We start from the raw sequence: 25,055 nt of genomic DNA on the forward strand, positions 1-25,055 counted from the left end.
ATCTGCAAGAGTTCCTACATCACATTGCTTCGTCTCATTTTGTGACGCCACGAAATAACCAGAATCCAATCGGGGGGAAATGCATTAACCCTAAAGCTCAGCCATGAACTGCTCCACATTGTGCTCTGGAAGACTTATACAAGCAGTAATATTTGCTCACGAAAGATCGCTTATTGATCCCTTTAAGTAATAAGACGTATCAGATCAAAGAACAGCCTGTAAAGTTTAGACCAAAGGCCTCATGCTCGGTCTCTCGGAACAAGGGCGGCGGCATCTTATGGTTAAAAAAAATCTATCAATGTATAAATAAATTGATTCTTGAATAAAATTGTTACAACCCTATCCTGCACCTTGCAACTCCTCGCTCGCATCACGACGCGTCGCTGACCTGCCCACCACTCTCGTTCTTCCCCTCAGCTGGACTTCGGAGTGGGCAAGATACAGATGAACTTCCTGCACCTGCTGAGCTCGGAGGCCGTGCAGCCGGTGACGGTGCACTGCCGCGGCGGGCCAGCCTGGGAGGACCCCTCCTCACCGCACCCTCACCGCCACGCCGCACGCTTCCGCGCGTGGAGCGGCCGCCTCTATGAGCCGGGAGGCCTCCTGGAGCCGCGTGTACTCCACGACGGCTGCCGGGTACGGGCGGCCAAGGGGGTCGTTGGGTCGCTTGAGTGGACGGCGACGCCTGTCTCAAAGGGGCTTTTCGATCCGTCTTGTGCGTTTCAGGGTGGAGGATCAAGCACGGTCGATCGATTGGTCGATTTCGCAACCTCCGATTAGCACGGTTGGCTATGTCCGGTGTGAAAGAAGTTCAACATACGTGCATACATATCCGACACAAGATGCAATTTATTTGCTCTGATTAAATTGCAGGGATTGCGATCGTTGGCCGGTGGTTTTCGATCCGTCTGTGTGTTTAGAGTTGAGAACCAAACACCATCGATCGATTGATTGATAGCCTGCACAAGATGAATTTATTTGCTCCGATTAAATTGCAGGGATCGCGATCGTTGGCCGGTGGTTTAGAAGCACAGGCTCAGAATGATGATGGTGGTAAAGCGTTCCAAATATTTGCCTCGTGCGTTTTTTTCCAAAAATAGTTTTGTTGCTTATTATAAACAGTTGCGGGGGATGTGTACCGTAGACCCATTTCGAATTTGAACAATGTCTTTCAAATGAGCTATTGCTCATTGTGACTGTGATTATTACTGTCACAAATTAAAGCTGGGCCATACAAATACATAGCGATGTGTCTGCGATTTAATAAACATTCGAGGTGTAATGATGACTCAATATATCAATAGTGACTTTTAAGCCCATGATACATGCATTGAATTGAATATGTAAGAATAATATTTTTCGATCATGAAATGAATGTAATGGCTCACGAATATGGCTTCACGAAGATGGCACATAAGCAATGGCAGCAACTCGCAAATATTATTTCCAAAGATTAAAGTAGTATCGCCAAAGTATTGAATGATGGTCGTTCTGTTGACATTTCTACCGTATATGACGTGTCCATGGAATTTGCCCTGGGTTTAACCGCTCGTTTGACCCACTGCTCACTCGTTTGTGTGTCTGTTCCTCGCAGATGGACGATGGGAAGTGGCACAAGACCGAGTTTCTGTTTACCACTCAGGATGTCAACCACTTGCCAATTGTAGACGTCCATTTTACTCACCAGAAGCCCGACTCCCAGTACCATCTTGAAGTGGGACCCGTCTGCTTCCTTTGAAGATACTTATGCAAATTCTTATTATATTTTTTATTAGCAAGTATGAAATGAAGGATTACATGGTTTTACAAAAGGACTAGCATTTTGAAAGATTAAATCCAACTTTTTATTCTATTTTTATATAAGAATATGTGGAATTCACACCCACCACAGTAGCACGCAATTTGCCAAAAATTACGCAGAAAAGTTTCTCTCTACCGACTGTTACGCGTTCATATCTTGGCGTTGACCGCAGCTGTGAGAGAGGAGCTGCTGAAATATGCAAGAAACGAGGCTTGGGGTTGGTCGCGAAAAAGGATTCTTTTTTTTTTACGGGCCGATTCGCGCTCATTCGACTCATCCTCGCTGCAATCGTGAAGGCGTTTGTAAATAATTATTTAATAGTACGCTCGGCCACAGCGGCACTTGTGGATGCAAGCTGTTGGATCGAGAGTCTGATCGTTTCCAGATGTGCAATAACTGACGATACTAAATAACGTGATTTGGTGCTGTGCTCCAACACATATTGCAAACATATCTGGGAATGCTAAAGTGTTAATACCTTCGGTGCTCACAAAACACAGCAGTTTGATGTCTGTTGCTACATTTAATTACGCTTTTGTGCACAGTGACATTTTTTTATTATGTATTTTACAAAAAAACCATTGTGATAATTCAAATTGGTGCTGGTGTGTTTTTTGTGTTTAAGTTTACTACCTCATATAAATGACAAAACTTATTCGTTTTTAACTTCAAAATAATTTTAAAAAATAAAACAAAGGAACAAAAAAATACACAAAAATTCACCCCATCCTCCAAAACCCTTACGGCCAAATCACACAGTTTCTCACCATCGCGACTCGGCTTCGTTGCTGGTAAGTTGCTGCTGATTGGTTTGTGGCACCCTGGAGTAGTGGGACAGGCATCGTAGTTGTCACTTTAGGGTGGGATCCGAGTTGTAGGGTGTTAAAAAAAAAAGCCGCAATATGCTCACTTTCAAGCCATGCACACAGGGCGCTTTGTTTGTACATGGCGAGTTTCCTGCCCACGGAAAGATGTGGAGATGTTCACAATTCCAAGCACGGGGGGCCTACACCTTACACATTGCTGGTCTTTCACTTTGTCTTGTGTACGCTTTTCATTTGCTCAGTTTGAAATGTCTCGTACACAACTAGTCAGATGATTAGGTAGGCCTTCATGTCGACAAGCTTCGTAAAAAAGACAACTCTTAAGGACCGTATACATGAATGGAAAACTTTAAAATCACAGCACCTCTGTGCAATGTGATGTCACTATGTTGAGAACTGCTCTGGTTCTTTCGGTAAAGTCACGTAGAAGGGAAATAATAAAATAATAATAAACATTATAAACATTTTAGAAATGCAGAACAGTACCATATTTCAAACTTTCTTTTTTTTTCTCATGACCTGTAAAATTCATACTTTTCAAAATCAATTGACTCCACGCAGGGGAGCGTCTCAATGCAGAAGCGGAGCTTCCATTGTGAGTGGTTAAGACGTCGAGGATGGCATCAGACATATCTGTAGACCCCACTTAGTGCAATCGTGATGATGAGTTATTGACACAAGAGCCTGCGACAAAGATATCCTTATTCTACTCTTAACGTATCTCATTAGCCTAAACTATCCTTTGCTTGAGGTTGTCAAGAACTGCAGAGTGCATAGGCTACCGTTTGCGAATCGCCACGGCAGGTGTACTTTTAAATCTAGATTGAAAACTAATTTCTTTAAAACACCCTAATTAGCACAGTTGGCTACATAAGTTCAATATGCATACAGGTGTATTACGCAGCATATGCACGTCCATATAATTGATTTAAATTCCCTACGTGTTTAAATTCACTCGAAGGCCTACTTAAAAAAATACATATTGTCAGCCACATATTGGACTTGTGATCACAATGTTTGACAGTTTTAATTGTACCATTTGTAAAACTTAAATCGTGAAATATAATTATATGAACTTCAGCAGAGCTGTAGTGTTAAGTATAATGTCAATTCCATGCTACGTCTTGTTTATAAAAAGCATTCGAAGTAGGCAAGTGTTCAATATTGTGTAGAAAAACTAACTTTATCACATATATATTGTACATACATTTTTATTGACAGATTACGTTGTACAAAATAGAATTTTTTTCCAGGAAATTATTTAATATTATTTAAAGTCGCCATTTCATGTCAAGCAAACTGGCTCGAAATGTCAAAACCTGTACATTTTGCCTGTTTTTACAAAATTGTTTTTTTTATATCCAACACCAACATTTGTACGTTGTGTGTAAATGTTTTGACTTGAAAAAAAAGTTTATTAAAAAAAAAATCTTAGTTATGATGCTATTAAAGTGGAATGTGTGTGGATGCGCAAGTACAAGGTACAACAGGTAATTTTTTATATATATAAAGTTTGTTATTTTAAGTCATTCACTTTTTTGGTACTGTTTTATTTTGCTAAATGACCCATCAACACAGCATATACCTCGATCTATTTTCATAATCTCTCCTTGCTGTTGTTTCACTGCCACGTGGGAGTTTTTTTTAAGTAAACTCAACGGAGTAATCGTTTCACTGTTGGTTTGTGCATTCTTAAGGGTATCAAGAGTTACACTAACTCCCTCGATACTAGCTTGAGCACTCCACAAATACTGTGTACTTGATCCTATTTAAATACTCGATAAACTTCTCCATAGGGTCATGGGGTCTTTAGGGGGTTGAGCCCCCCCAGCTGAACACTTACCTCCACGTGTGAATTGTTATAAAGTCACGATTTCCATTTATTTAACATTGACTCTTAAGGACCCTACCCTTCCCTGTATGTTGGTAACACATTCCTGCGGAGGGAGCTGGTAGGAACGTTGGGTTGCTCGGTCAATGGCCAGGGTCAACGGCGGCGTGGTGTATTCCGCAAATATGCCCGACTGTGAGTGCGGGCACAAGCCGGCGTGAGTAGGTTAAACGTTGAGTTTATAAGGGCACCACTGGGTGACCAGCCCCTCCCCACCAAGCCCATCCCCACCCAGCTCCACCCCTCCCAGCCCCACTCAGCCCCTCCCCACCCAGCCCCTCCCCACCCTCCCCTCTCCACCCAGCCCCACCCCTCCCATTTTTGTATGCACGACGGACGGACACAATAATCCCCTGTGGGCTGGTGGAACCAGGTGGTTCCTACCAATATAACCCTCATTCAAATACGGCCGTGCCTACAGGATTGCCCCAAAGTATTGTGTGCTTTCCGTATATGGATCCGGCAGTAACATGCTTGAACTGGCTCGAGAGACGGGAAGACGAGGACGTGTGTTTGAGAACGTACGCCGATCTGCGAAATCGCACCGTTAAGGAAAGTGGGCTGGGTGAGGAGCTGGTCAAGACTAATTATGGAGTGACAGGCAAAGGAATGGAACACGCTTGAGACTGGGAGTGTCAACCACGACGCGCCACCAGAGGACCGCAGCAGATGGCAATGGCTTCGGGAGTCCTTCATCCAGCAGTGGATGTATCGTTGTTGATGTACTGTGGTCATATCTCAATGCGCTGCAAGTCATCTAGGTTCTGTATACTCTTGGGTTTTTTCGGTAAAGTCACGTAGGTAAAAATAAATAATAGAAATAAGAATAGAAATAAAAGAATTATTTCGATTTAAAGCTTTCGTGACTGCAGGGATTCATCTTCTTGGTTCTTTCGGTAAAGTCACGTAGAATGGAAAAAATAATAAAAATAAAACATAATAAAAATTATTCTCACGACGTTTCGGCCACAACGCAAGCAGCCGTCCTCAGGTGAAGAACAGGTCTGTCGATAAGACAGAGTCTGAATGACACGTCCTGGGCTTGGAGCGTCCAGCTTAAATAGACTTTACCGAAAGAACCAAGAAGAAAAATAATTATTATTTCTATTATTTTAATAGAAATAAAATAATTATTTTATTTCTATTCTTATTTCTATTATTTATTTCTACCTATATGACTACCGAAAACACCTAAGAGTATGAATCCTTGCAGTCACGAAAGCTTCAAATCTAGAATTAGGTTCTGTATCTAACCTTGGGATTTCAGAATCGTTTAGACTGGGGGGAATCCGATGAGCCATGAAGCTCTTTTTCACAGATGTCCAATAGGGGCGGGTCATATGCCTCGCTCTGGCGCTCTCCAAGGTTGACTCGGAATTAAATGAGTGGTGATTGCTGCGTCAACACCATTGCCATGAAGCAATGACGACCGGTACTGTTGTGCTTACTATTCTACTCCAACAAGTGCAATGCTGGTCATTGTAGGTGCTCCATAACAGCGCGTCCCACAATAGTCCAGTGCATGTGAGAATAGTTTGTGTTGGTGCATGTGTGTGTGCTTCACAACCAAATCCTTTTGATTAAAAACAAAGTTTATTTTCATTCAAACAGCCTAGACTTGATTGCATTTGAGGGTATGTTAGACTAGGGCTAAGAATCTGCAGAACTCAAGCTCCAAGTAACGGTCTCTCTTACATCAGCTGTTGACGAGAGAGACACGTGCCACACTTAAAACACACTGCTCTGGAAGAGTTCCAAATTAACACTTTGTCTCATGCCACAATACTTATGATGATGCTGATAGTAATGTTGGTGGCCATGAGAGGAACACACAAAACAATGTAAAGATGTTCTTGGTTCTTTCGGTAAAGTCACGTAGAATGGAAATAATAAAATAATAAAAAATAAAACATAATAATGTGAGAATTATTTTATTTAGTTGTATTTTTTTTATTTTATTATTTCCATTCTACGTGACTTTACCGAAAGAACCAAGAAGATGAATCCCTGCAGTCACGAAAGCTTTAAATCGAAATGGAAAGATGTCCCGTGCATGGCTTTGTGGCTCCTCCAGTTGCCTGCCTCCTTGCAATCGGTCACAAAACCTCCTTCCTCCAGCCAAATTATTTTGGAATTACTTTATTGGGCAGCTCCATCATCATCGTCATCACCACCACACAACCAACCGCCACCGTCATTGGAAAAGTCACTGCGATATGCCGCAGTGTTTCTCGCACTCCTCCCGAGACCCGAAGCGGTTGGCATTGCCCTTGCACCCGCCGTAGTTGAAGGCGAAGCAGGCGCCCTTGGTGGAGTCGAAGGCCCATGCCGGCTTCTTGGCCTTGCAGAGCCCCACTTCCATGGGCAGCCTGCACGCAGCTGCGTACGAATCACAGAGATCGGGGTGGAGAAGAGAGGTGGGGGGGGGTTCATCGTGTAGCCTTTACAGACTGCTGGGGCAAGTGCTGTTAGCGAGCAGCTATGAAGGCCGGCACGGCACACGAGGGGGTGGGTGGTCAGCACCACGCCCAGGACGCTTTTGTCTCTCCCCCCGGTGGCGATGTTTTTACGCACCATGCCAGGTACTCGATTGAGGCTGAGTCGACCTAGGGGAGAGGAGGGCCCAGGACCAGTTCTGATTATCGGTGTTGGTGGCCGTGAGCGGGACTCGAACTCGGTCTCGCCGCCGGGTTCGTTGCGCTCACCGCTACCACTGCCGCAGCTGCTTACGCACGCCGTCGTCGTTGCATTCGGACAGGATTTACACACACACAAACTTGTATTTCGTTGTTTCGGCGATGGGATTAGTGTGGGTTGAATGGGAGTAATACCCACTTACACTATGAGACCTCCTTTACCAGTGGCAAAATATAGTGATTTTCAAAGCGAATAAAAACGTGTCAATTTTTTATTTCAAACATTTGATGAAGTGGTGTTATTTGCTTTAAACAAATTTTCAGGTGGACTAATTGATGGTTAGAACACAGAGGTAATGTGTGGAGATAATGCACCAGTTCTGGGCTTCCACGAGACCAGCTCTTCCGGGAAGCTGCGTGGGCCATATGCGTTGGTCTGGTGGAGAAAGCACTGATGATGATGCTGAAGCCACTGCGAGCACACTCTGCAGTGTTTCAATGAATTCACCTGCACACGTTGCCTCCTCAACCTGGAGACATGATCCACTTGCATCAAACATTGGTGAGGAAGTCCCATATGCTGATGTATCATTTGAGTGCAATGTCTTAATGGCTACGTAGAGCCTTGTCTATTACAATATTTAACCGTTCCAGGATTTGTAACACGCCATATTCTCTAAAAAAGCTCATATGGAAACGCGGATGGCACCGATAAAATGTTAACTAAACAAAAGTGAAAATGCACATTTTAGCCTGGTCTTAAACACACCGACTACTTACAACCCACCACGATATCACGGCATGCAGCATACGGTCCTTTATGCTATACGTGATGGTGTGCTGAACGTGTCTCAATGCTGGCCACCATCAGTGCCAAGCCATTAGTGGTGTATCCCACTGGGTTTGTACCTTCGGTGCGGCAGGTGCTGAAGCACTCGTTCTCCGTGGCGAACCTGTTCTTGTTCCCCAGGCAGCCTCCATAGACGAAAGACTCGCAGTTCATGGACGTCTTGTTGTAGTAGAACTTGTTGAACATTCCAAAGCACGGGCCGGAATCAGAAGGCAGTAGGCAGAGCTCTGCGGGAGCAGGCGTGCTTCGTGTCAACGACTTGACCGGTTGCTAAGTTCAGTTTTTCTTAACCGGTCACTGCAATCTGATTTATTTAACTGGTCAGTGCAATGGCGTACTGAAAGGTGTCAGTAATGACGCCAACGTGATGTGTAAGTTGATACCCTCTTGCTGCAAGAAAGCCTCATTCAACCTTAAGACCGTGTTTCAGTGGGCTCCTGTATTGGGATAAGTGTGTAAACATGGCTTGACCTATGACCTGGATACCCCATAGGAGTTCCAACATCCCACATTCAAAATAATCTCCACTGTTTTGAAGGCCTCTGACCCATTTTCACTCGAGCCAATGTAAACATGTTTGATCTTCATCCAGTTCCATAAATGAGTGGCACGTGAGAGGAAACCAGAGTATACCACGGATATATCCCAGAATCCACTGCTCTACTGTCATCTCCTGTACACCCTGCATAAACTTTCAACAGTGTTCAGTTTTTTTTAATCTGTGATCTCCTCAACACTGGCGATTTTTTTATAAAGTCAGAGACCGCCAGCATCGCGGTGGTGAAACTGCAACGAGTCACTTTGTCGCCACAAATAAATGGTTATGATACTGACTTGAGAAGCCATTTGCTGTTACAAGGCAACAACTTGCCGATGAATTTTTTGTAGTACTAATCACATATCTGCATTTCCCATAAATATGATAAATTCCTCTTGATATGCAAATTCTTTCGTCAAGGCGCTCTTTCCCCCCCTTCCAACCCAGCTTAAATATATGCTCCAAGCATGGTGCTGTTTCATTCAGACGCTGTCGCCTCGACAGACCTGGTTTTCACCTGAGGACGGCTGCTGGCGTTGTGGCCGAAACGTCGTGAGAATTATTTTATTATGTTTTATTTTTATTATTTTATTACTTCCCTTCTACCTGACTTTACCGAAAGAACCAAGAAGAACTTGCCGATGCTTTGTGTAATTGACTTTGGGACAGCGCATTCCTTGCAGGAATATACCCAGTAAACGTGCAGAGTTAACCCAACGTGTCCATGTTTACTGGCTATCGTGTTTAACGTGAAATTTTGTCTTCACTGTTACCAGCAGATGTAGCTCAGTGTGTTTATGAGTATATTATTACTATTTTTATTTGCAGCATAAAATGTAGATTTTTTTTGAAGAGTTAGGTGGGATATTTTTTTCTTCTGGGCCTTAATTCACCTTTGTTTTCAGGTTGAAATCCAGAGCCTTCTTCCTCCGCTTCCATAATGGCACGGGGCACTCGCTGTGAAAAATATGTAGAAGCAGCTCAAGCATTCAAATAATCTGATTAGCTGTTACTACAAAACAAATAGTTATGAAACCTTTGTTCAAGGAGCTGATAGGAGAGGCCACTTACAAGGATATTTCAGGACATATATATGACATTCTGTTCTTCTGTCCGTCGAAGAAATACTTGACACTTTTACAGAACTACAAAACCGCTCAATCAATCCCTTTGAAATTCATCACACAAGTCATCCACACCGCTATCCAGATCCGTATAATGTTTGGACAAGATTGGCATTGAAATACTTCTGAAAATGCATTTTAAATTATAAATAATAATGTAATCCTATGTACAAATGCAATTATCATGTGTGTTAGAATACGTATGCGTGGGTGTTGGTGCATAACATGTATGTCCATTGAGTTTTCATAATTTCTCAAGCACTGTTTGTGCAGTCAAATCCCTTAAAAATCTCAGGTTCCATTAGGACGAGCGATCCAGCTAATTTCCCTTGTTTTCTTTGTGTTATAATAACACTGCGGAGGCCTCCATCCAGCAGTGGATTGACCATGGCTGATGGTGATGATGATAACGCACCCGATGTGGTACGAGACCCAGTCCATCTTCACCGGCAACGCATTCCTCTGAGAAGAAAAGATTCCACATCTCAATCTGATCGCATATACCGCCCAACACGCTGCCGTTGCTGCAAAAAATATGTAGAGCGTCTACAGTGTTTTCTCTTTGTGTCCACGTTACCCGTACGTGAAAGATTAAGCCATGCTTGGTGCAAATGAGCTGTAACAAAGAACACAACTCATTCTGTGGTGCAATTATCCAGGACAATGACGGCACCATTAATTGCCGGTGTTGGTTATATATCATTGAAGGAAGACCAAACGTAACACACACACACGGCTCTCATCTTGCATACACCGTGTGGTCTGTGCTGACATGACTTTGAAGCTGTGTCAATGAGGAAAAAAGGCTTCAAAGTTACATTCGAGGTTGTCAATATGACACCGTCGCGACGTCCGGCGACATCACTTCTACAACTAAACACATTATACTGGTAGGAACCTCCTGGTTACACCAGCCCACAGGGGATTATTGTGTCCGTCGTGCAGGGAGGGGCTGGGTAGGGAGGGAGGGGCTGGGTGGGGAGGGGAGGGTGGGGAGGGGCTGGGTGGGGAGGGCGGGGAGGGGCTGGGTGGGGAGGGTGGAGCTGGGTGGGGGGTGGGAGGGGTGGGCCTGGTGGAGATAGGAGGGTGGGGAGGGGCTGTGTCGGGAGGGTGGGGAGGGGCTGGGTGGGGAGGGGAGGGTGGGGCTGGGTGGGGAGGGGAGGGTGGGGCTGGGTGGGGAGGGGCTGGGTGGGGGTGGGTGGGGAGGGAGGGGAGGGTGGGGAGGGGCTGGGTGGGGAGAGTGGGGCTGGGTGGGGGTGGGAGGGGTGGGGCTGGGTGGGGAGGGGCTGGTCACCCCGTGGTGCCCTTATAAAACTCAACGTTTAACCTACTCACGCCGGCTTGTGCCCGCCCTCACAGTCGGCCATATTTGCGGAATACACCACGCCGCCGTTGACCCTGGCCATTGACCGAGCAACCCAACGTTCCTACCAGCTCCCCCCCGCAGGAATGTGTTTTGGAGCAGCCGTGCACTAACTCAACACAGTCATCAATTATATACTGCCTTAAAAATAAAAATGTGTAACAGGCGATGTTTCGGGCAATGGTCCTTCTTTATAGCACAGAACCATATACTGCACGTATATTACTGAACTTGATAACAAGGCAATCGAGTGGGTGGGTGAGTGATTTGGATATTGACCTGTGATAGCAAATGGAAAAATAAGAAAACGCCTACAACTTTGTGCATGTACTAGTGACATCGGTGCACTGTAAAATGGTGCCTGACTGTGGATTTTGAATTGTCATGTTCTCAAGAACAAAGATTAAAATCCATATTGGACAGGCCCGATAAGACACACCGCCTCGGTGTGATTCTACAGGGCAGGAGCTGTTTGTTGTCTTGGGTTGCATGTCCCATTGATAGTACGGTTCTTAGTACCAACTCAAATTCTCACCATCATTAGCGAGCACGAAGATCTGCTCATCAGTCAGGCCTAGCTCCAGGCAGAGGCTTCGGAATTCATCCATGAGGTCGTCTCTGATTTCCTGGGTCCTGGCTATGACAAGAGACACACATGAACATGCACATTAATCATCATCGTCATTCCCTACTGTCTTTATGTCCAGACTTAAGACCTTCCTCCTCTCGTCTGCTGCTACATAGGTACAGCATAAAACAAAAAGAGTCCATGATTTTCCCCCAGCCATGTAACCTTCTATTTCCAAAACGACTGGTCACCTCTCCCGTTCTTTTGCTGGTTGCATAAACAATTGGGCAATTGTTGGGACCGGCTCACCGTGTGGCTACCTTCCTGCTTGTCTGTGGTTCTTTGTGCCTCCGGGTCGTTCTCTCTCTCTCCTCGAGAACGAGCAAAAATACTGCGCGGTGCGTTACAAGTTGAAATTATTTGTATTATTATAGATGTTGCCTCAATCATTACACATTCACCGGATGAACTACAGGGCATTTAATCTTCTCACAGACACACTTTGACAACCTCGCACACATAACTACAACAGAACATTTACCTTTACTGAAAGCAAAGCCATCCAAGATGCTATTCACCTGTGGAATCTTGGTGCCATCAAGATAACCAACAGCCATTGTCTATCTACTGCTGGATGGAGGCCTCACAACACCATCTGCCATCCCTCGCAGTCTTGCGACGTCAGAATTCATCCTCACTCCTGCACAACATCTCAGCTCATTGCTCATTCTCCACAGTTGCCATTCTCTCAGGTGCGTCCCCTCCTTCGGCTGTCACTCTGTCGTCAGTCCTGTTCAGCAGGCATTATTCATTCTTATGGTATGTGCTGTCCACACAAAATCACACTTAAGGATTGGTCATGAACTGATTTGACGTGTGGTGGTGGTGGTGGTGAACAATTCCATAGTTCAGATTTGTTTAGCTGACGCGGGTTAGAGATCCCCAACAGAGCAGGTGAATGACCGTTCCTTGACCGACTAAACAAACCTTTCAAATCAACCTTGCTTTACCTGGATAAGCAACCCTTGCAGTCCCGTACTGATGAACTCTGCTCTGGCTGTAAACTTGACATGGTAGTGCACAGATCTGGCTATCAAATATGCTAGGTTTTAAGATAAAACTTTGCCCCCCCCCCCCCCCCCCCCCCCGTGCACTAGCAGCAATCGTTGAGACTTGGATGAACTTCTGGACCTGCCTTAATGTGCAAGCCACCGAGTAGTTGATTTATTTTTTATGTGCCTTGTCATAATTCATCCCGGCTGTTAAAGATCAAACTTTGATCGACAATTTTAAAATCAAGGCGCATTACGTGACTGAAGCTGTGATGAAAAGATGTAAGCAAATTGCTGTCTCTTTGTTCGTCAATAATTCATTGGTATTCAAAGCAGGTGAGAGCCATGTGACCTAGGTTTATGGGTTTTTTGTGTTTTCTATGTTTTTTAATGGGGTTTTTGTTCGTCAATAATTTATTCATATTTAAAGCAGGTGAGCGCCATGTGACCCAGATTTATGGAGGTTTTTTTTTTACAGGGAGCTGGATCACACAGCAATACAGTATATATGTAAACTAACAGTTTAAATAACAAAAGGCATAACGAAACAACACAAGCAACACTTAATAAATATTGGCAATTGACTGTATATATATATAACTTTCATTACAATGTATACGTCTCAGCTATATTGGTTATAATGTAGTTCTGGTATATAATATAATATGATGTAATGTTTTATTTGTTCATCAATCACCAATAATGTAATAAATGTTTGTATCTCAAACAAACGATGTTTTTAAAATTAACCTTGGCACATGTAAATGAGTAATTGTTTAGGAGTAGAATTAACTGGCTAAACATGAAAACTTTACTGCAAGACGTCTCTGCCTTTATGTTTCTCTTGCCATGAATGACAAAAAAATCCTTCCTTGACTCAAATCTGAGAATGAAAATGTTGAATATTCTGGCTATTAAAGATATACTGTATAATTACTAATTTAAACGTTTTCTTTTTCTGATGGCCTTTCAGCTATTGAACCTTTGGCACACATGCAATTACCGAGTAATTCACATGACGTATAGTACATTAGTCGTACGCACCACCCTTAATGAGCACAAAGGTTTTTACGTTATCTTGGGGACAGAGTTAAACATTGCACCTGTTGAATAGCACCTATCATTCTTACAACAAATTTGCAAACATTTTGGCTGAGTGTGACCTCAGGAAATGTACAAATATGTTTTCAATTTCCCACCACCAAAAATCACCCAGAATCCACCTGATGCCATTAGATCTCAGAAGCTAAGCAGATTTTAGCCTGGCTATTGCTTTGACAGGCGACCACCATGCACCATCAATGCTATGGGGCTACCTGGTGGGCAACAGAGGGCAGTGAGCAAAATTGTTTGCTAAAATAATGTACGGTACGAACTTCGCTCCTTCCACATCTATGCTCCCTGCCTTCACTAACCCACACCTACCAGCACAACGTGTGGTTAAATAACCCCCCACAACTCACACGCCCTGGAGAGGCCTTCATCCAGCAGTGCACAAGCGTTGTTTTGCTGCGAGAACACATCTCTCCTGTTGCTGCAAAGTTCCAGTGACTCCTTGTCTCTAGACGAGTGCAATTTAAGATCATGTTGCTCGTATATAAAGTCTTAAGTGGGCTAGCTCCACGTCATATTCAAGTGCTAATTCAATCATATTCACCTATAAGGTCCTCAAGATCTGCTAGTGGTGCCCTTATATGAATGCCTCGATTTTGATTACGTTTTGTGGCGATTGAAAAATTTACTGTGGTGGCCCCAAGTTGTGGAATCCCGTACCTGCGGAGACCAGGTTGTCCCACAATGTTGATATATTTAATTCCCGATTAAAACACTTTTTTCAAATAAAAATATTTTTTCTAATAAATTTTGTTCTTCTCTGGTCCTTATTTTGTCACCCGTTTCTGTATTATCTTTGTCCTTTTCATAGCATGGCACACTTGAGACATCGTGAAAGGTGCCTAATCAGTGCAATCTATTGTTGCACTTCATTAGACCTCCTTTGCAAGTACCAAAATATAATAATAATAATAGGGAGGGTTTTCCCCTTTTTTCTGGCAACAAAACTGAAACCTTTTAACAAGGATTCATGTCTGCATTAACCGCAATACTTGCAGTCAAAATGCAAACAAAAAACACACTGATAATATATTGGCATTGTCCTTGAAACTGATTGGTCCACACCAGTGGACAGCTTTCTTTTGAGCCTCGACCCAATTGGTGCTCGACCAGAGGACGCCAAAAGGCGTACAGCTCAAAGACAATGCACTATCAAAGTAACGATTGCTCGGGGTGAACATCTACATCTAAATTTCTATTTAAAGCTTTCGTGACTGCAGGGATTCATCTTCTTGGTTCTTTCGGTAAAGTCACGTGACTTTACCGAAAGAACCAAGAAGATGCATCTACATCTAATGATGTAGATGCTCACCCCGAGGGGAACCCCCCTATTATTATTGTTGCACTGTTAAATGATGCATGTGCAGGTGTAACGTGTCAGTCGCTGTGATCACCCACACATCAAGCGCAGGACCTTGACAGATTTGTCGGATTCCTTGTAGGCGTACATCACGGCGTACTCATTGTAGTTTGTGCGCACCACGATCATGTTCATGTGGATCGGCTTCTTCCATGCTGCAATAAAAAAAGCAATGACGATGGTCAGAGTGCATAAGGGGTTAATAGAGAAACCACGAAAGCAGAAAATAACAACCGTTTCATTCGGAATTATTTCTTCTCGTGTATGGCAAGGTGAAATTTGCAACGGAATATGTTTGTGTGCATTTGGAGGTTATTGAGTCATTCAATAGCCAATGTGGAGGCTTGGTGGTTATCGGTGATGTCGCCTCCGAATCGGCAGTGTGGGCAGATTCACGCCCAATATCACCGACTTCCACCAATGGGAATAATTTTGTCTGCTCCAAAGAATGGCACCATAATATTGTGCATTTAGATTTGACGTGGCATTTATTGTTCTTACGTAGTTTAACTTTAGTTTTTCCCACTAAGTATGTACACGGTACTGTATTAACAATATATTTTACTAACATCTGTGTTGTAAAAAAATATCACCTTGATGTAATGCTGTCAAAATAACCCTCATTTTATAACTTAACCCCTATACCCCTTAGTAAATCCACCGCTGGAGGAAGAGCTCCAATGCCATGCTGGTTGTGTGGGGCTGTTTGACTATTTATATGTAACCATGCTGGTTTAATAATAGTAGGTTTTAACCCTTTAAACTGGTACAAAAACTGACACCTTTATACAAGGCATCATGTTTGCAATAACCACAACACAAGCAGTCAAAATGCAAACAAAAAGAAACAACTCTGATGATGATAATGATATGCACTGTCCTTGAAGTTGATTGGTCCACACCCGAGACAGCCTAGTCTCCATTGGTGTTGGACCAGATGACGCCAAAAGGCGTACAACTCAATGCATGCTGGTTTAGTGCAGGTTGGTGAATGGTGGGGTGGCCCATGTCCAGTTCACGAGCCACGATGTTAGTCGTGGTCAGGAATCTCACTGAAGTTGCCGGTAATATCAGTCACCATTGCACAATAAAGAAACAGTTTAAATTATACTTTGACATTTCACTTTAGAATTTGCATTTCATCAAATTTCACACGCATTTTTCTTATTTAGTTGAAATATCACTTGCCACTAATTTTAGCCGTTGCCAGGAATTAAACTCAGGTTACCAGGTTCTAAATTTAAAACTAATTTCTTTAGAACTGCTTTTTGTGTTTAGTTTAGCACGATTGGCTACGTACGGTACAAAATAAGTTCAATATACAATAAAACCTTGGATTGCGAGTAACTTGGTCTGCGAGTGTTTTGCAAGACGAGCAAATGTTTTTAATAAATAATAATTTGATAAACGAGCGAGGTCTTGCAATACGATTGGCACGTGTATACGCTTTGTCTGCCGAGCGTCACGTGATCACAACTGATATACAAGTGCTTTGATATACGAGTGCTTTGGATTACAAACACGTTTCCAGAACGAATTATGCTCGCAATCCAAGGTTTTACTGTACATAGATACAGGTTCATAATGCAGTATGCAAACCACTGCGCCAGCACTCCGATCACTACGTTCAAGACTCATGTGACAGATCATGAGATGTGTGGGCAAACGCACCCATAATTGTGAAAAACCTCCCGTTGGCGACCATGTTCAACGTGGACGTCCTTTGGTGGCACTCCCCTTCTCTGTTCAAACAACAGGGAAGACACGTGTTCATTCCAGGAATACTATAACTCATCAGCCACAATCGATCCACTGCTGGATGAAGGCCTCCCCAAACCATCACCATCTCTGGCAGCCCTGTGATGTAACAAATCATATAATTTTGATTTAAAACTTTCGTGACTGCAGCGATTCATATTCTTGGTTCTTTCGGTAAAGTCACGTAGAAGGGAAATAATAAAATAATATAAATATAAAACAACAATTCTCACGACGTTTCGACTGCAACACAAGCAATCATCATCAGGTGTGAAATCCACAGCAAGAAAATTTGAAAAAAAATTGTTATTGTTTTATATTTGTATTATTTTATTATTTCCCTTCTACGTGACTTTACCGAAAGAACCAAGAATATAAATCATATAATTGTTTTATTATGCTCGTTTGTCCAAGAAAGCCTCACTGAGTCTCATGGATATTTTTCAGGGCGCTCTTGCCAAGTGTTTTGCAGTAGGGAAGGCGATTATTGCTTTGTATATTCCAATTGAGTAATTTGTTCAAACTTGAACCATAACGCCGGCACGTAATGCCCGCCTACTCTTGCGAATGACATTACTGGATCTGCAACGTCCACTGCCAAGCAGACTGTGCGCATATTATGTAGTTAATAGACCCGCAGTAATTTACAGGACGGCCGCCAATTTCGAACCGTGAACCTCTGCGAACGTACGACCTCTAGCCAACGTCACTTCCCCAAACAAGGACGTACAATGCACGTTGTTGTGGCGGACAGTGGTTGCAGATGAAAATGAAACGGTGGTATTTTCTCGTTTCATGCAACTCGTCGACTGGGAGGTTTTCAGTCACAGGAGCGCCAAAGCCGGCGGCGGCTTCATCAGCCGAGTTTTGACATCGACAGCTGCCTAACAGAACTGGTCTAGCGAGGGTCCACATCATTGGTAGAGTTTTGACGCTGTGCTCGCATTTCAGTCATCGATTAGGCGTGATAGGGTAGGTGTGTTTACAGTAGGAACACCCCTGGTGGATATATTGGCAGGTAAACCGGTTGCTTTAATTAGCAATAAAAAAAACAGGTGACACATTCTACACAAGGCAAACCGTGAATGCAATTTCTCCTTAAACTACATATTGTCGTGCAGGCAGACAGTAATGTTGCCCTAATGACTGTTAATGTTAATAAATTAGTGATGTTTCAACTAATAAAACCCAATTGTCTAATTTCAATTCCAATATTTGGAATCGATCGTCGGGTTGAAGTCGACTCCATTGCAAAATAAAATCCATTTTTCAGGCATATGGACTTCCCGTCGCACGCAGACTTTAGCTTTGTGAAACCGCGTTATGGGGCACTATGGACCAAAACCCTGCACTGTGACCTTGTTAAAAAGCCAGTTATGCTATACAGACAAGTATTAAACACGGGACAGAGTGATCCGATGTTGTGCATCATACATTTTGGCCCAAGCGCTGAATTTTGGGCTGAGAATTTCGAGAGAAGCTGGGGCAAAGCTGGGGGGGTGGGGGGGGAGTTTGGCCCCTTCCCGTTAGCCCCTGCAGCTACCACGGGTAGCAGCGGTGGGTTGCCGGGGTACGTTACCTGGCCTTGGTGGAGGTGACGGTGAACGTATCCTCCTCCTCCCCGGCCATGATCTCAAAGGAGCCGCCCCGGTGCTTCTGCACGTGACCGGGCAGGTACTGGCAGTTGCCGGCTATGGACACCACGTACCATTTCCCTAGGAACTGCGCGCAAGCATCCGCACGCAGGTAAACAACAACAAAGAACAGCAACAAACAGCCGCCATTCGCCAATGAGTGGTAAGTGATGTCACCACAACGCTTGTGCCAGGCTAGGTGCACCTTGAGTCCATCACGTCGTGGACGTGTGGAACTTTCTCTCGCTACTGGCAAGGAGGTCGAGGTCATGGCACACACCCGGGTTAATTTCCGTGGATGACTGGCAGAATCAGAATCTTTCATAATCTTAGGTTTTTTTGGTAAAGTCACGTAGGTAAAATTTATATTCTTAGGTTTTTTCGGTAAAGTCACGTAGGTAAAAAAACATTTTACCTACGTGACTTTACCGAAAAAACCTAAGAATATGAATCCTTGCAGTCACGAAAGCTTCAAACTCAGAATCTTTCGTTACACTGGAGAAATCTGATGAGCTATGAAGCTCTTTTTAACAGATGCCCAATCATAGACGGCACCGCCTTTGCTCCGGACTGCCCAGGTGAGCACACACACACACATGCGCAGCAGGCACATGTCGCCACAAACACAGGCAGCCTCACCCTCGCTTGCATTTCATTCAACTGCTTTGGACGAGTGTTGTTTGCGAGCGCCTATTATCGTATGTATCTTCTTGTTTTATTTTTATAATAAAATTAATTTTATTATGTTTTATTTTTATTATTTTATTACTTCCCTTCTACGTGACTTTACCGAAAGAACCAGGAAGATGAATCCCTGCAGTCACGAAAGCTTTAAATCAAAATATCGTATGTATGTTGAACTTCTTTCGCGCCGTATGTAGCCAACCGTGATAATCGGCGTTGTGGCTGTCATTGGTAAAGGATGCTTGGGAGTGGTGAGGCCATCAACCATGATCATTGCTGCCTTTCTCGTGCTCTCTCTTCAAGCTGATTTAGCAGACCATATTATAGCAGCTACACACTTTAGGCCGAGTCAACCTAAGGGCAGTGCTAGTATACATGAAATATGTATTGTACTTTTGTTGCCGGAGAGAGTTGTACCCACGTCTTAGTTTGTAAAATATATATAATGCTACAGTCAGCACTCTAAATGCGGGTTTCGGTCTGAATATAGCTGTAAGTTACCCACTATTTTTGACACTCGTGATTAAAATGTATTTGAGCTCAAATTCAACATTGCCATGAAAGTCACGAGCAATTTAGATGCACCGTGTACAATATGTCATGCGAACCGTTGGGCTATGTATTTAGCTCGGGCCTTCTTCCATCTTAACTGCAATGTTATAGCACAGAACGAGGTACTTTGAACTGCTGATTAACAATTAGATGGGTTCTCCAATCTGACGCTTTAAAAACTTTTTTTCATTCTAAACAAAACGAAGATTATTAAGTTTTGCCTTGAAATTAAATTTTTCGTGCAAGGTAAAATGGTCAGTACCCAATGCAAGCTTATATGGTGCACTGACTACAAATAACAAAAGTAACACACTTGTAAACATTTAATTACATAGGCAATTTTGACCAAGTGACTTAGTTACAAGTTTAATTAATGTTTTAGGCTCTAATAAGAAGCCAAAATTGTATACAAATGTAGTCAACGCTATGCATATACTGTAACTAGAAAATTCCATAAGCCAACATTTCTGAAGTTGGGTCGCCAAAATATTATGCCCCGGAGATTCATTATTTTCACTCGTAGTGTATCAACCAAACATTCTGAATTGCGTATGTCGCTTACTCAACACCTTAACCAGGCGCCGGCAACAAACATAACAAAAAGAGCTTCTTATTTTCGATTTCGCTAAAAATCTCAATTTAACACGTAAGCTTTCGACCAATATCATCCATAATTGATGGTTTTTGGAGGGGGGGGGGGTTAGGTCACGTAAATATATAAATGTGTCGTTCTCTATAAAGAAAATATCTCAATATTTGAAGAGCATGCACAGAATGCGGTGTGAATGGCGATGTCACGAAGCAGTTATTTAAAGAGCCGCAGGTTGGCGACCACATGGCCTAAACTATGACCCCCGCAATCGGTGAACCGAGTATTTCGCCTCCTGTTGCGTCTGACCTTAAAGCAAAATAGCGAGCAGACGAAGCTTCACAACCTGGTCACAAGTACAATCAACTCTCGTCATTGTTAGTCGTAACGGGTATGTACAATTAGGAACGAAATAACTCGACGAAAAATGAACACGGTATGCCAGCAGGTCGGCCGGCCAGCCAGCCAAGTTACCTTGGTCACGTCAAAGTTCTCCTGGACTTGAATCTCATCTTCGCTGGGGTCCGTGGGCGCTGCGTCCACATAGAACACAACCGCCAGCAGCAGGCACAATACGAGCTTCATGTTTTCCTGGTGGCTTTGCAAGCCCTTTGCTCTCTGGCTCTCTTGCTTCGCTCTGGCTCGCTTGCTTGCTGCTTGATTGCCCTCTGTGCCACCGCCCGCAATTGTGTGTCCGGTGGGCACATTCACAAGTCACCCACCCACCCAGCCACCCACCCACCCACGCTGCGCCAGCATCCCGCGCGTTATCGGCAGCACCGTCAGCATAAATATATAAATCGGTGCACAGGGCATGTTTGTGAAAGATTGCACGGAATTCTTTGTGCCTTGTGTTTGATACAGCGGTTTGGCATTCCGCAGTGTGTTTTTTTTTCTTTCTCCCATGTGTTTGCGCGAATGCGCTTTGCACGTGACTTTGTTTGCGTCAATAGTCATCAGTTCTTTTACAATGATCGTGATGACACTCGTGTCTATCCTTGGTACCGCGGTTAGCGCTTTGTTCTATGGATCTGGCGACCTGGACTAAAGTTGAATGGCATTGCTAACATTGCCCACCCCCCCCCCCCCCCCTGCAATGACCAGTAATGTGCTGTAAAGTTACAGCCACCATGACAAAGGAGCTGTTCACAAAGAGCTGTGCAAACATGTCATGTTATTTTTTTATATCCTGTGATGGGGATTATACAAAAAAATATTCCAATGTTTTTCCTGTTCAAAGTAACATTTTGTTACGTTCCAATTTTTTTCTGGCTCTTGTTATTTTCTGTTCCATTCCCCGGGTTTCTTGGAAAGTTTATTTAAAATTCCTTAAAAATTATTGGAATGAAAACAAAGAAAACGTTCATTATTGTCCCAGCAGTAAGCATGACTACCAATGGCATGGGCTGCTCAGAGCACGTGACGAAGTCTGATGCAACACACTGTGCACTATAAATAATAACAAGAGAAACATTCTCAATAACAAATGGTCGATTTTAAACCAGCAATACTCGTCGACCTTTATTTATGAAATTCAACGCATCTCATGATTCCCAAGGTGTATCAATCATGCTTGAAGGTTAAAATAGCCAAAGGTTCCCATAAGGGGCCGCCCATAAATTACGTCACGCACATAGGGGGGGGGGGGGGTCAGACATCTGTGACGATGTGTGACGAGGAAAGGGGGTTTGAGAAATGTGACGTCACATCAAAATGCGCAACTTTAAATAAATCTAGACAACACGTTCTCTTTAATTAAATAGACTTTATAATAAATGTTTTCTCCTACAACATCAGAGTGCAGCGCCACATTAAATACGCACTACAATGACAATAGTTTAAAGCGATATGAAGCATGTTTTATTTGGGGGGGGCGGCAGAGCTTTGTGACGTCACATTTGAGGGGGGGGTCTGACTTTTTGTGACGCTGTGTGACGAAGGGGGTAGGGGGTCAAAAATCGAGTGACGTCATTTATGGACGGCCCCTAAGGTTATTTTTACACTTAAAATACTGTTGAATTTTGTGGATATGGGAGTGTTATTGCCAGATACCATTATCTGCACCAATCAGCAAAAAGAACTCCCAGACAATCCACATTGCTGTATGCAGGTAAACGCAGATAACATTGTGAATTTTCTGCCAATTCCGGATGACTCCTCTTATATTCATGATAATAAAATGTATTTAGTCTTGCCAGGGGACACTTATGGCTGACTCAACCATAGATAAACACAACCAATTAAATCAAATTTGCATGTCATTCCTTTTTTTGTGAAAAGCAGATAATTCGAAGACTCCATATGCGTATATTAGGATTGTTTACACATTCACTATCACTGTAAATATATGTTGAATTTCTTTCACACCGTAAGTAGCCAACTAATCGGAGGTGCGGGGTAATATGGTTCATCCCATCCAGTGTTCAGAACCCATTTCCTTCTCATGTTAAACATCGCCTCCAAGTGCCCTACCCACTCGGCTACAGTCTCTCCACTGAATGATGCCGAGTTTTCTTTGTAAGTCTAGTGGAGTGGTCAGAGTGGTTAGCACAATGCAGTTTTAACTTGGGTGCAACGTTGACGAGATGTTAACTACCTCGCCCGTGATACAGGAGGTCGTTGGTTCGATCGCGACCTTGACGCCTGTGTATTTGGAGTTTGCATGTTCTCCACGTGGTCACGTGCGTTTTTCTCCAGGTCCTCCGGTTTTTCCTTCCACGTTTAGAATCGGCATGCGTTGAGAGTATTTGCCTGCTTTTAAATTCCCACGCGATAAGCCACTTCGTTTGTTATTTGTGGCCAGGTCGCTTCTGAAAAGGAGCAATTTAGCTCGATGGACCTCACGTGGTAGAGTAAAAAATAGTTTAAAGTTTAGTTTAAATCTTGTCTGATGTGAACGTATCCACACTTTGACCCCCACTGCACGAGTTTACTAGTGCACCCATTCATACTGCTTGGTGGACAAGCGCAGGGAATAAAAACTAAAAACTTGCTCCATTGTCTCTGCCGCACCAGGAGATCGAATCCAACCGGCGACCTCTGGATCGCAAGTCCAGTGTGCTAAGCGATACACCACAGAAGAGGTATGAGAATGTATTGTTGGAAAATGTAATCATTGGACATATTCTATGAGTGTCCAAAAACTTAACGTCTAAAAGCTGTTGCTCATCATGAACAGGTTTTTTTTTTACCCCTTTTGTATGCAGTCGTGAGTGCAATTCTCTACGGTGAATCTTGCCCGTGAAAAATTTCCCGTGGCTTTCGACCACCCTGTCACAGTCCTCGCTTACAAACACATCGACAACACCTCCAGACAGTCGCGTAGCTATCAAGCGAGTGTGTAGGCAGTGCCACTGCTCTCCCCATGGTCGCGTGGAGTTTTCTCCGGGTCCACACTGGTCCCCCCCCCCCCCCCACACACATTTTAGAAACACGCGTTTAGAATATTTGACTGCTATTTCCACACGATATGACGCCACTTCGTTGACCAGTGGGCCTTACTTGGTAAAATAAAAATAGTAAAAAATTGTTTATAAAATTGAAAATAAAATAAAAACTGCACCCAGGTCCATGGGCCGAAGCAGGCCAATCTCTGGGCATGTAGACTGGGGAAGTTTGACCGAGGACGCCATTCCATTTCATGTGTAGTGGTGTTAACTACTCGCTGTCCGCAAACTGAGAGAGCGGATCGTAAACAAGGTTTTCCCGCTCAATCAAACGGTCAGGGTCAAATGGGGTGAGGTAGGATCCAAACGCCAGATTGGGAAGGACCAATCAGAGGGTCTCACAAGGTGGCCGGGGATTGGACAACCCGGCCACGAACAGATATAAAAGCCAGAGCGCTGAGAGCTCTTGGCCAGTTCTGCTACACGAAAACCCAAGTCGGCCGAAGACATCTAGGACCCTGGACCAAGCCCTCCAGCCCTTATCAGGGCTAGGGCTCAGTGTAACCAGTGGTCGGGGAGAGATCCCCTAGGTCCAGCCAGAGGACGCTGGGAGAGCAGGGAGATTAGACAGCCTGCAAGGTCCGGAGGCTGTACCTCCTCAGGGTAACGGGTGAGGGGACCATATACCCCTTTGTGTGATAGCGACTGTGTATTAAGACAATAAACAGTGTGTGCCATAAAGAAGTTTAGAAGTCCGTCCTTTACGACACTACACATGTATCAGGGCCCATGCTGACCAATCCATGCGATCGCCTCCACTATTGGCCACAGGTGGAGTTTGACTTCGATATTTGGGAGGGCAGGGGTTCGCTTTGTCCCTCACATTAGGAATCGCAGGTACATGTAATACATTTATTTTTAATCCTAATTTTAAACTACTGAAAATAAGTTAATAAAGGTGCTCAGTTTGGGGGGGACATTGCCCCCCCCCGTGCCCCTCTAATCTCCTCCCATACTCTTGTTCCTCTTCCATAACAGGGATCATTGAGAGCGTCTCTCTCCTTTTCATCATGGGAGGAACAGTGCTGAAAAAGTGGCTATGAAATGGCAGTATCGCATTGGATCGAATCCATGCATGCAGAGGTTTTTGAGCGTTAACCTCTCGTACTCCTCCTACATGCCAATCACTCCATTATGGAATTGGATAAATATTTCATAAGGAGGACCCTCCTAAACAAATCTAGAGACTCGGTGAGGCTTCGTTGCATAAGCAAAATATATTGCCTTGTTATTAGTAAGTCACTCTGAATCACAAATCATATACGTTTCAGA

General features: G+C 43.8%; 2 protein-coding genes across 5 annotated transcripts in view; one reads left to right on the top strand and one right to left on the bottom strand.

The window, feature by feature from the left end:
• The window catches only part of COL24A1 (collagen type XXIV alpha 1 chain), a 159,907-nt gene extending 155,626 nt beyond the window's left edge, over positions 1-4,281 (top strand). For all 4 annotated transcript variants that reach the window (XM_061550648.1, XM_061550651.1, XM_061550649.1 and 1 more), the window contains 2 exons: positions 418-636; positions 1,595-4,281. In XM_061550648.1, the coding sequence (XP_061406632.1) occupies positions 418-636; positions 1,595-1,738 (363 nt within the window). In that variant the 3' untranslated portion in view covers positions 1,739-4,281. The remainder of the gene's footprint in view (positions 1-417; positions 637-1,594) is intronic.
• Positions 4,282-6,090: 1,809 nt separating this feature from the next.
• On the bottom strand, positions 6,091-21,043 carry LOC133341860 (protein AMBP-like). Its single transcript, XM_061550653.1, has 9 exons — positions 20,812-21,043; positions 18,458-18,600; positions 16,792-16,862; positions 15,159-15,275; positions 11,563-11,664; positions 10,080-10,126; positions 9,434-9,497; positions 8,062-8,229; positions 6,091-6,895 (listed from the first exon to the last, which is right to left on the bottom strand). Exons 1-9 carry the CDS (start codon positions 20,920-20,922, stop codon positions 6,723-6,725), a joined length of 996 nt encoding a protein of 331 aa, XP_061406637.1. The 5' UTR covers positions 20,923-21,043; the 3' UTR covers positions 6,091-6,722.
• Between the last annotated feature and the right edge of the window lie 4,012 nt (positions 21,044-25,055).

The sequence above is a fragment of the Lethenteron reissneri genome, chromosome 12 (genome assembly GCF_015708825.2).
Source record: "Lethenteron reissneri isolate LAM-NWPU_2019-01 chromosome 12, ASM1570882v1, whole genome shotgun sequence".
Classification (NCBI taxonomy): domain Eukaryota; kingdom Metazoa; phylum Chordata; class Hyperoartia; order Petromyzontiformes; family Petromyzontidae; genus Lethenteron; species Lethenteron reissneri.

Coding starts and splice junctions, on each gene's coding strand:
- LOC133341860 (XM_061550653.1), bottom strand. CDS start 20,922: ATGAAGCTCGTATTGTGCCTGCTGCTGGCGGTTGTGTTCTATGTGGAC. Junction 18,601..20,811: donor AGAACTTTGACGTGACCAAG/GTAACTTGGCTG, acceptor GCTTGCGCGCAG/TTCCTAGGGAAATGGTACGT. Junction 15,276..16,791: donor GAGGTTTTTCACAATTATGG/GTGCGTTTGCCC, acceptor TTTTTATTGCAG/CATGGAAGAAGCCGATCCAC.